At 41.4% G+C, this 12,453-nt stretch overlaps 1 protein-coding gene across 1 annotated transcript; it reads right to left on the bottom strand.

Moving 5' to 3' along the window:
• LOC120461554 (lysosomal acid phosphatase-like) lies at window positions 1-12,101 on the bottom strand. The gene is made up of 9 exons (XM_089130895.1): window positions 11,996-12,101; window positions 11,748-11,900; window positions 7,216-7,314; window positions 5,201-5,290; window positions 3,935-4,070; window positions 3,612-3,700; window positions 3,394-3,500; window positions 747-925; window positions 1-518 (listed from the first exon to the last, which is right to left on the bottom strand). The coding sequence occupies exons 1-9, from the start codon at window positions 12,074-12,076 to the stop codon at window positions 412-414; spliced, it is 1,041 nt and encodes a 346-aa protein (XP_088987021.1). The 5' UTR covers window positions 12,077-12,101; the 3' UTR covers window positions 1-411.
• Between the last annotated feature and the right edge of the window lie 352 nt (window positions 12,102-12,453).

Below are 12,453 nucleotides of genomic sequence, written 5' to 3'. Positions count from 1 at the left end.
TCGACAAAAACATGTATTTATTTACAGTTTGCTGGAAAATGACTCCCTATTTATTTGTTTGTTATGAATATGAATAAATGTGTGGATGTTTTATTTTGTCATTTCTGTAGCTTTGACATTCAAAAAAGTTGTGAGTTGAGAAGAACAAACATGTGTCTTAATATTGTTTCTTAATATTTCATTACAGCAGCTTTGAGTTTAAATTCTTCACTAATACTAAACTTGTCAAACTGATACTCACTCAAACACACGCACACACACACAGTGTGAGGATCTTCAACCAAAACTCAACTAAATCTTCTCAATATTCTTTTTCTATTCTATTCTAGTTTTTTATGTAAATACATTACTGGGGAGATAAAAAAATAAACAATACTTTCTAAAAAAAAATATGTATATCACCGAGAAGGTTTATATGTTTCTATATTTTCTGAAGCAGTGACGTAGGCAGTCAGACATGTCGTTGAGGTGTTTGGCTCTGTCCGGCCCGAGGATCTGGCTGTGTTCCCGCTTTACATCTAGAAGAGAAGGATTGTCAGGTACTCATAATTAGCATGTTGTTCGATGTTCCGTCACCTGGTGTAACATTTAAACATTTAAAAGTGTATCTATATTAGCAATATAGTGGTTGACCATTTTATGTATATTTATTTTAAAATATATATTTTTGTTGAATGGTGGGGATTTCAGCTACAAACTGTTTATGTGTGCATAAAAACATGTAAGCATTTTATGATTGTGTTTACCACTGTCTGAGGCTTCTTCCTTTATCTCACACTCTTTCCTCCTGTCTTGTGGAATGACGTCCCGTGTGTGGTTCACAAAGTCCTGTAGGGGGCAGCGCTGGGAACATCCCGGTAAATACACAGCGTACGGCTCAAGCACAGTGCTGTCATTGCGATAAAACATCTCCACTGAAAACGTCCTGAAAGAGAAGATATTTTAGTTGACCAAAGACGTCTTAGGCCGTGTGTCCACCAAAGAGGTATTTCACGCAGCTGGCATATTTTTCCAATGCCATGAGCGTAACAAGGCGCTGAGCTGTTGTTTTTTTTTTTCGTGCTGAGCAAGAGTAGAAAAATGTTTAACTTTGGGTAAAACGAAGCACTCATCACTGTCACTTTTTACCCAACCGTCCAATCACAGTGGATGAGGGGCGGGGGTAATATCACACCGACCAACCGCCACATTCTGCTTGTTCAACGTCAATAAATGACAACAACAAGCATAATAAAGGAACAAAATAATTCAAAACAAGAGCCAGAGAAAATATGTTACATTGTATCGACATTTTAATATAGAATCATCACAGAAACTAGATTGAATGTGTGAAATGAGATGCTAGTAACACTTTTGCGGATATTCCGCAACTTAAAAGAAAAAGATGCACTGCCAAAACGCTCTCAAGTGCCCACAGCTAGGTGTTTTCAGCTAGCTAAAAATTAGGGGTGTGCAAAAAAATCGATTCACATTTGAATCGCGATTCAATCTTTACCGATTCAGAATCGATTCATAGAATTCCAAAAATCGATTCATATACAGTATATAGGCTATATTTTTTAATGGCGTGCAGGGGCGGAGTGGCAATCGGGTGAGTCGGGACTTTTACCGGTGGTCCGGTAGTGTTTCTATGGTTTCGAGGCTGCGAGGGCCGGTCTGAAAAAATAGTTATTGCAAGTTCTTGCCGCCCGCTGGTCAAACTGTGCAGCCACTCTGCTCAACCCGTAAATAAATGCATCGATCCGCAGATCTTATGTTTGAGTTCTGTAGATCTTTTGCCAAGCGTGTCAGAGGTTACGGGTTCTAAACCGCACTCGTATAGTTTTTTCTCTCTCTCATCAAAAACGAATATGTTCATCACGTTTGTGTGCATTTCATTTTGAGATTTCACCGGAGTCTCCACAACGGCGATATGAAGCACGCGTCCGAGAGAAGACTGCGCGAGCCACATGGAACACTGTATATCCATGACACTGATCGCAGCGGACACGAGCGCTCAGCTTGATTTCAAAAACAACAGGTCTCTTATTTAATAGCGAACTAAATGAATGCTCTGCTAGTTAATTGGAGATACCCGCAAATTACGCGCCTATGAACGACTTCACTGGATCTAAACAAATAAATCTAACCATAGATGTTACCAGTAGCGGTGGCTTTTTAAAATCTATTTAAAATATTTTCGCAAGGGTTCTATGAAATTAGTATATATTTTTAGGAAGTTCAATGTGCCCAGTCGAGTTCACATTTCAACAGTCAACCTGGTAGCTGAAGTAGGCCTACTCCTTAAACCACATTTAGCATAATTGTTTCTTTGATCTGACTACAGCACTTTAAAGCTAAATGTAAAAGCTTTTTATTTAAGTTTTATTTTAAACTTGAATTAAATGTATTTAAAAGCTGGCCAAAGCTTGGCACTTTTTAGTTGCAAAAGTTTTTATTTTTGTATGAAGACATATAAAGTAATATCAAACTTTTCTTTTAAATTATGTCTACTGCAATCAATCACATAGGAAAAAGTAAACTACATTTACATAGACCTGCGAAACGTTTTTTGAATCGAGAATCGTTTTTGAATCGAAAATTGATTAATCGAATCTCGAGACAAAAAATCGGTATCGAATCGAATCGTGACATTTTCTGAATCGTGCACGCCTACTAAAAATGCTTTGGTGGACACATGGCCTTAAAGGGGTGGTATAATGCCCCTTTTTACAAGATGTAAAATAAGTCTCTGATGTCTCCAGAGTATGTATGTGAAGTTTTAGCTCAAAATACCCCACAGATATTTTTTTACAGCATGTTAAAAACGGGTCGTTTTGTGTGTGTCCCTTTAAATGCAAATGAGCTGCTGTTCCGGCACAGAGGGCGGAGCTACAAGAGCTTGTGTGTGTGTGTGTGTGTGTGTGTGTGTGTTAGCAGCTCCGATTACCTCACACAAACGCACTCAAATGTCAGAAACTGTTCTGCGTTTATAATGTTTAAACCGGAGTCAGACAATAATGGAGAGACTCAAGAAGAAGTGACAACATGTAGAGTTAAATATCTTCAATTAGCATAAATCTCTCATGTGGAAACAGTTGTAAGATGCTACAGAGTGACATGCTATTGCATTTGTGTTACGTAGTGTATTGCATGTGGGGTTATGTCAATTTTAGGGTTGGTAATGTCACTAACCCATGAAGAAGCTCATTGTAGTCCAGATCAGCCGTTTGTTGTAGTCCTTAAAAAACGATTCCTTTAAAAGCGAATCTCTGCCTTTAATTTGAACTTTGAGCGTTGTTACTTTGCAGATGTTGTTTATGCTCAAACAGCAACACTACACACTAACTAACGTTAGAACAGTGAAATCATGATCAACACCCCTTTAAGAAGCCCAAGTTTAGGATATGTTACCAGTTCTCTTCCTGGTGAAGTTCGATTAGATGACACGAGGTGTAAGGCGGCTGCAGGCCATTAAACACACCCAGGGCTTCTTGTAGAGCTACAATAGTTGTGTCATGCTAGAGTTACAGGGGAAACATTACATGAACTGCTTTCTCTAAACAGAACACACTTCATCAGACTGGAAAAGGGAAGTTTAGGAGTTTGATTCAGTGTGACACGTGACTTACAGCCGAGTATACCATCATCTTCAGTTGTTGTTTAGTGTCTGGAGCTGCTGCGGTTAAGAAACTCTGAATGATCTGATTTAACAGCAAACCTGCGAATGAGAACGTAAGAAAAGTGTCACATGATCACTGAACTGCACATTTTCTGAATGTTGTCATTGTTGAGCTGTAAACATATATTGAGATGGTTCTTGGTACTATACCGTAAATACATATTCTTAAGGACATCAAAACCCAAAATAAAACTTGAGAAAGTTGTACAATATGGAACCTTTAATTAAAATTGACTGGAAAATAAGAAGCTCTGCCCAGGGATGAGCGCTCACCTCCCTGAAGTCTGCACTTCTCCTTACTCTTATAGACTCCAAACATAATCTGATAAGAAAAGTCCTTCAACACCTTCAGTTTTTCCATCACATCTTTATTCACCCAGTCCGGCGGTGGCAACTTCTTGTGGTTTTTCTTGGTAAGGAGAATAACAGAACTGATCTGACACAATTCATTGAGTCTGTCTGAGCATTTACCAGTAATGGATTCTGAGCATCTATAGATAAGTCTGAAATAAAATGATGGAACATTCAGAAAGTGTAAAGAGTGCTCAATATCACAAGAGTCTACACACACACACACAGAGAGAGAGGGAAATTTTGTTTCAGAAGTATTTTTCCTCATTCACTTTTCCCATTACGATTTTAGAACAAATTTCAAATTCTTTAGTAATTTTGTGATTCACCTCATAATTGGTTCGTTTGGTTAAAGGAGTAGTTCACTTACAAAAAAACTTTTGCTGATGATTTACTCTCCCCCATGTCATCCAAGATGTCCATGTCTTTCTTTTTTCAGTCGAAAAGAAATGAAGGTTTTCAATGAAAACATTCCAGGATTTTCTCCATTTAATGGACTTCAATGGGGTCCAAACAGTTCAAGGTCCAAATGAGAGTTTCAGTGCAAACTGTTCAAGGCAAACATTTGAGCTTATAAAACTTAAACTTTGTTATTTATTTATTAAATGAGCGATCTTTTCACTAGATAAGACCCTTATTCATCGTCTGGAGTCGTTTAAAGCCCTTTGAACAGTTTGCACTGAAACTCTCATTTGGACCTTGAACCGTTTGGACCCCATTGAAGTCCATTATATGGAGAAAAATCCTGGAATGTTTTCATCAAAAACCTTCATTTCTTTTCGACTGAAGAAAGAAAGACATGGACATCTTGGATGACATATTGCAAAATATGCACAAGTAGTTTGAGAGTGTATGAAGACTGACAAATGCTCATGAGAATAAGTGGGCTCTGAAGAGATATTTTGGTGTGATTTGGTTGTCACAAATCTCTAGATTTCTTCAAAGAATTTAGTTTACCATGTTAAACTCTGTTTATAAAAAAGTAAATAATGTGGGCTGATGGATTCAACAAAAGCAAATGTCAGTCATCAATTAACAACCTCACAGCTGACCGTACCTCAGTCGTTAAAGCTTTATAAAGTTAATGTTAAAATTGAGAAAATTTCCATTTTTACTTTTTATAAATCTAATGTTGCACTTAATGAGATAAAAAAAGAAAGAATAATGTGCACAATGAATGAAACTCACCTCACAGAACAACGTGTCATAGACGATCCAAACAGAATCAACGGTAGCTGTCTTCAGTCCAGTTTTATTTCTCACCATTTCTAGAAATTCCTGCATAAAACACTCTAAGATAACCATGATGTTTTTTTTTATTTGCACATTTACATTGCAAGATAAGGAACATACCAACATTGTAAAGCACACTTCCTAACATGAAGCAAGTCATGAAATGTATAGACTCGTGACAAGGACAGCAGTAAATAGCCAAATGAAATAGCCAATATGTAGCGTTCAGAAGTCGATTTTTCCGTCATTGACAATTTTTTTTAGCAGCAACTAAACAATCTGAAAGCCGTCATCATTGTGACAGATTCTGATTGTATAATTTTGTAATTCTCCATCAAGTTAATGGTCAACAGACACACAGTCTCTGTTAATATTTCTCTTCATAAATAAAAAACGGCATAGCTACTGTAGCTTTGTGAATAAAAATTAAAATGTGAACAAAAACAGAGCCGATTAAGTGGCTTATTATCATTAAAATATGTACAAAATTAAATTATGGGTAATAGATCATGACGGAATTTTTAAGACCCAATGCGGAAGCGACCTCTGGTAGTTATAAGGTTATTTATAATTATTAACCATCAGAGTCTGATGCTCCTCCCTCACTATGTAATTTAGGGTATGCTTACACAACAACGATATGCTTAAAATGGAATGCTTTTCCTTGAGCTTTCCGTGTATAGACGACGCCATTGTCAAAACGATCCCCATTCACATGGGTTTGCAAAAAAACGACTAAAAACGCGGTATTCTGCTGTATTCAGCGTACGCGGCGAAGTAGCAGATCTGAGCCTTACTTTTGCGTTTTTACCAAGCAGCAACATTCTAATCTGAAAAGTGAAGCCTACCCGAAAGTGCGAAAAACTGCAATACATGTAAACTCCACTAGGGGCAGGTCCCAAAAGGGAGCAAATGCCCATAGACCCCCATGTTAAAACAGCACATTTTCACAGCATAAATTCATGTTTTTACAGGTTGGTCACATGGACTTTTATTGTATTTTTTGATAGGTTCCGAGTGCCTGACAACAGTGCAGTGAATTTTTTTCTTACTCAAATATTTTTTTTCTAAATGTATGACAGATAAAGGTGTGGTTAACTTTGATTGACAGCTGATAATGGGCTGCACTGAGTGAAATTGCTGAAATTCCTACAATTCCTGACACATACCACCTCTGTATCCTTTCTGAAAAGATTTTCCAAGATGTCGCGTCCATACGCCCCATAAATGGCGTTTTACCCTTTAAACGGGAACGCGGCGGTGGAGTGTTTTTAAGATTTCCTCTCTGGAGGGTGGTTTCACTTTTTTACAACGCTGTCGGCGTGTAAACGAAAGGCACATCCGATAAAATATTTTTACGCTTTCACCCGGAAACGTTCTCGTGTAAACAGGGAGTGTGTCCAACATTCCACACTTTGTTTTTCAGTTGATTAAGTGCATCATCAGGGTGTAATTAGTAGAAGTATCCAAAAAAGTATCCAATTAGTATAAGTTTTCTGCTTTTCACCTTTGATTTTTAAAGCATTTGAAATATTTTTGCAAAGTAATAATTTTTTTTTAATAAAATAAAGGAGGGTTGAATGTGATATTTCCCCAACCAAATTTCCAAAGTCTTAAAAAATCTTATAAAACTATGGAAAGGATGTTACAGTGGAAGCCAATTAAACATCCACTCAAAATTTAGTGGTAAAAAGCACAACATTAAAAAAGTGTTCAAGTATTTTAGGAAAGGAAGAACAGAAGAGGTTTACAAGGTTATGTCTTAAACTTAAAATCTCTTTAAAAATTCTCCTTATGCTGTTCATGAGCCAAACTGAACCTCCTCTGGACATCACTATTTAAAACCAATTCAGAAAACTTTAGGATACATTTTGTGCTGCACTATATTATAATTGCTGTAAAAACATCACAGTAAAGTCCATAGACAGACGGTCTGCTGTTATAAATGGGTTTTAGCAAGGTGGACTCACCTTGTAAGTGACAGTCATGTTAATAAAAGGCTCTGATTTTTTAGTCTCGTTCATGAGCTGTGTGTAACGTGGACAGTCTCTCAGCGGGTAAGAGAGCAGCTGGAAGACAAAAAAACAAAGACAGACACACTTTAGGCAGGACAGCAACATAGTGTCGGCCCACGTCTGGTACATGCGGATTTCACACGGCCCAGATGTGGGCCGGATCCGGGCCGACATTTTGTTGCTGTCTGGTTTGCATGGAAACAGATTTAAGCTATCCAGAGATATTTACCGATGCTGCTGCTATGCATATATTAAATTAAAGCTACAATATGTAGGATTTTTGCAGTAAGATATCCAAAACCACTAGGCCAATGTTATACATTTTGTTTAGTTGATTACTTACAATATCCCTTATGTTTCCAACTATTTGTAAATAGTGAGAAAATTGCGATTTTAACCCAGGCAACTGGGAGTCGCCAGTCAATGGCGTCATATCCGTGCTACCCTCGATTTCCACCATTGACACGTCATGGTAACCATGGCAACAACTGGGTTATGTTGTTGTTTTGTTCAAACATTATGGACCATGGCAAGGAGACTTTGAGACAAAAGACTAAAACGAAGATCAACATCTTTGGAGATGTCGAGAGCTCCACGTCCGCGACTAACTTCCACTCGACAGAGACGGGAGTGTTGCATGTACTTTATTAGACAGGTGAGCAAATGTACATAAAACTAATCAATGTTGTTTAGTTTAACATGATGAAATGTTAGATAATAATCTGTATGTTATTCTAATGTTGATCTAGCTTACTTAATCTCATACAGCCGACACACAACCTAACTAACAACATTCAACACACTCAAATGCCGTTTAGTGTGATAGTGAAACTGTTATGGTGCGTTCACACCAGACGTGAATAGCACGTCAGTCGCGAATGATTTCAATGTTAAGTCAATGCAAAGACGCGTTACGCGCTGTGGCACGGGGGGCGTGGTTCAGCGGTGTCTGCTGCGAAAGAGTGAGGGAGAAGCCGAGCGGGAAGTAAGTGGGTCAAGTTCAAATGATGAACACCTGTTTGTGACTTTAGTGATTGGCCTGAGGAGAGCGCATTTAAGCGGGCCAAGTGGACAGAGTGGGGAGAGAGACCTTGGAGCTTGTGTGTGTCTGTGTGCAGAGAATGTGAGTTTATCCGTGGCCGTGATCAAGAAAGCTGTGATCAGCGGGAAGAGTGTGACGCCGGGGAACCGGAGAGAGCTGTGTACAGCGGGAAAGAGTTTTGACCTGCAGAGACTGTTTATTTTGAGTTTATTGTGAAGAGCGCTGAGGCGCCATGGAAAGAGTGATTGAAAATAAAGCACACAAGCTCCAGTATTCGCCGACCCCTTGTCTTCTTCCATCACCCACACTGAACCTCATCACACTGGTGCCGAAACCCGGGATGGAAATAGAGGCCGCCGCCAAAAATCCTCTGCCGGCAGCGGTTCCGGTCCCTCGAGTTGGGGGAGGCCGGCCGACCCTTCGTCTTTGTGCAGCAGCTCCGGGACGCCTGCCGCAGATGGCTGATGGCCGAGGACCGCGACGTCAACGGAGTCATCGAGCTGGTGGTGCTGGAGCAGTTCATCGCGAAACTCCCGAAGAAGACCGCGCAGTGGGTCCAGTGCCACCGGCCGACGTCGCTGGACCAGGCCATCCAGTTGGCAGAGGATCAGCTGGCACCTCCGGCACCCGCTAATTCTGGGGACAAATTAGCCGGGGTTTCAGTCTTTATTGGCATATTTATGTGCGGGTGCTCCTGAGCTAAAACAAAGGTGCCGGAGGAGGGCGACTGTTCAGGCTGGCGAAGCTGTACCAGGACCATCGGTGGCTGTTTCAGAGGAACCTAGTGCGTCCAAGAAGACAATCTTCTCCGACCGCGATGACTTTCCTCTAGAACAGTCCCGAGATGACACGTTCAAAAATGCGTTTGAGCAGGTCCGTGTCATCGATGGACAGCAGGTTCGGCAAGACCAGCCGCTCTCGTATCCCTATTTTGCCATGATTAAAGACAGGTTGTATCGGGTGACTCAGGACACCCAGACAAAACAAGATACAACACAATTATTAGTCCCCAAATTGATAAGACAGCAGTGGTTGCGACCTGTCTGAGACCCAAGACCAAAATGGAGGTTAGTCAGTTCCTGGGGCTAGCAGGATATTTTAGGAGGTTTGTACCTAATTATTCGGACCTTGCTAGCCCGCTGACTGATCTGACTAAAAAGGAAGCACCGGATACCGTCCAGTAGACGGAGCAGTGTCAACAGGCCTTCACCCAGATAAAGGCTGCTCTGTGTGGCGGCCCGCTGTTGCAGGCTCCTAACTTCTCTCTCCCTTTCTCTCTGCAGACAGACGTGTCGGACAGGGGGTTGGATACGGTCTTGACCCAGGAGAGGGAGGGTGAGGAGCGGCCGGTGCTGTACATCAGTCGGAAGCTCTCTAAGAGAGAGACGATGTACAGCACCATTGAAAAGGAAGCATTAGCCATCAAGTGGGCCATTCTCACTCTCTCTACTATCTCCTGGGTCGAGAGTTCACTCTCTGTACCGATCACGCTCCCCTGCAGTGGCTCCACCGCATGAAGGATGCCAACGCACGGATCACCCGTTGGTATCTGGCTTTACAACCCTTAAATTAAAGGTGATCCACAGGCCGGGTGCACAGATGGTTGTGGCGGACTTTCTCTCCCGAAGGGGGGGGGGGGGGACTGCAGGCCGGATGGCTCCCCGGCCTGAGTCGGGCGGTGGGGGTATGTGGCACGGGGGGCGTTGTTCAGCGGTGTCTGCTGCGAGAGAGCGAGGGAGAAGCTGAGCGGAAAGTAAGTGGGTCAAGTTTAAATGATGAACACCTGTTTGTGATTTTAGTGAGGAGAGCGCATTTAAGCGGGCCAGGTGGACAGAGTGGGGAGAGAGACCTTGGAGCTTGTGTGTGTGTCTGTGTGCAAAGAATCTGCGTTTATCCGTGGCTGTGACTAAGAAAGCTGTGATCAGCGGGAAGAGTGTGACACCGGGGAACCGGAGAAAGCTGTGTACAGCGGGAAAAAGTTTTGATCTGCAGTGACTGTTTATTTTGAGTTTATTGTGAAGAGCGCTGAGGCGCCATGGAAAGAGTGATTGAAAATAAAGCACACAAGCTCCAGTATTCGTCGACCCCTTGTCTTCTTCCATCACCCACACTGAACCTCGTCACACGCGCGTAAAAAATTCCTGCAGCGCGAATGAGGCATAGAGTACGGCGCAGTAGACGTGAATACGCCTCATTCGCGCATCAAGTTCGCACGAATGGCGCGAATTGAGCATCTGCCACGGTAAGTGTGTTACGCGCAAATGATTTAGTTAGTGCTATTTGTGCATTCACGCATTTGACGCGAATTCTCGCCTGTTCATTTTGTATTGAATGTTATTTATTCCATATCTAGATTATATGAAATATTATTATGATGTAAAGACAACCAACATACATGTGCATAAGTTCGTGCTGGACGTGAGAGAGAAAAAAAATCACACTCACAATAACTTTTGGAGTCTGGCTCTATTTATCATCAAAACAAAAATAAAATTACAGATTAGATGATTAGATGGATGAGGGCGAGGGTGATCCTCATTGCGATGCAGGACAAGAGGTCATCAAACTCGGCGCGGGACAAGCAGAAGTAGCGCTGACAGCGGCAATCATCCAGCTCGTGCATATGGTGAAACTCGCCAAATGGTTCACCTCCGAAGGGTCCGGTGGACACAAATACTCTGCTATGCTCTCCAAAGCAAATACAGAGCGGCTACTCTCTCGATGAATACTCGATCAACATAAAAAAAATGGCCGCCAAAGGATTTCGATTCTGACGCACCGGACATGAATAGCGCGTCGAATTTGCGTCTAGTTTGACGCTTGACCACTTTGTGTTAATTCGCGCGTCAAGAGTGAAACTGACACGTGTAAAAACAAAAGTTTGAAGCGAAATTTACGTGCGTCAGTTTCACTCTTGACACGCAAATTAACACTGAGTGGTCAAGCGTCAAACTAGACGCGGTAGACGCAAATTTGATGCGCTATTCACGTCCGGTGTGAACACACAGTTAGAGCAAGTGAAGTAGCGCTGCGTTACCTCAAGTTTAATCCGTCTAATAAACTGACCTGTGTGAGTATTAATCCAGCACTTGCATTTAGTTCAGGAATGAAATGTCCTTATTCCTTTATATCTGCGGGACTCGCATTGCGTGTGGCGCTGGTATACGTCTAGCACTCGTGCCTGCTTCATACTACGGTCATGTTAAAAACATCAATGTATTCACTCATCCACAAAAGATCCATCAGCTTGACGACAAGATCCATAATTCAGCTTTATGCTTTGCGTCATCAATATACGCCTTTGTTATTGTAAGAGGTTAGCGACCCCTGGTGGCGAAAAATCCTACATATTGTACCTTTAACACTAAGAGACCAGGGCTAAGTTTCAGAGCTGCAATTTTGTGGAGAGAAAAAGTGGGAACAGAGTTTCAGTGTGACGTCTTACACAGTCTTTAGCCTCTGGGACTGTGTGAACTGGTATCGGCTGCCAATTCAAAGATGCATTAAACTTTTCAGAACTGTTTGGTGGGAACATGCCAGCCAGATTCGCTTGGGCACTCATCAGAGTCCGGTCCAGATCTGTACTTCTGATGAATATCTGCAACATAAAGATGGCATTCGCTATTTAAACATTTGCAAGTCTGACAACTTTGTGTATCCATTTATTGAACAGAAATGTAAAGAAAGAGTGACCTCATGATGGTTATAGTCCTCACTTAGGAATCCTCTGTAGCGTTTCTTTAAAAACTGACCTAGTTCATAGTGCTGCTGCATTCCCTCCTGGAAGATCGAGTAACAGTAGTTAAAACACCCTCCTCTTAAAGGGTTAGTTCACCCAAAAATGAAAATTAAGTCATTAATTACTCACCCCCATGCTGTACCAACCCCGTAAGACCTTCGTTCGTCTTCGGAACACAAATGAAGATATTTTTGATTAAATTTGAGAGCTGCATAACTACCACATTGGCTCCTAAGGGACTGCCTCTTGACGGCCCAGAAAGTCAATGAAGAAAATGTTTAAATATCCCAAGTGACTACCGTGGCTCAACTATATGTTTATCAAGCGACGAAAATACTTTTTGTGTGAAAAAACAAACAAAAATAACGACTTTATTCAACTATTCCTTTTCTTCCTTGTTGGCCTGAAACGA

This window comes from Pimephales promelas, chromosome 5 (genome assembly GCF_988280905.1).
Source record: "Pimephales promelas chromosome 5, fPimPro1.hap1.1, whole genome shotgun sequence".
Lineage (NCBI taxonomy): Eukaryota > Metazoa > Chordata > Actinopteri > Cypriniformes > Leuciscidae > Pimephales > Pimephales promelas.
The sequence above is the reverse complement of the archived record's forward strand: the minus strand, read 5'-3'. Positions and strand labels throughout refer to the sequence as shown.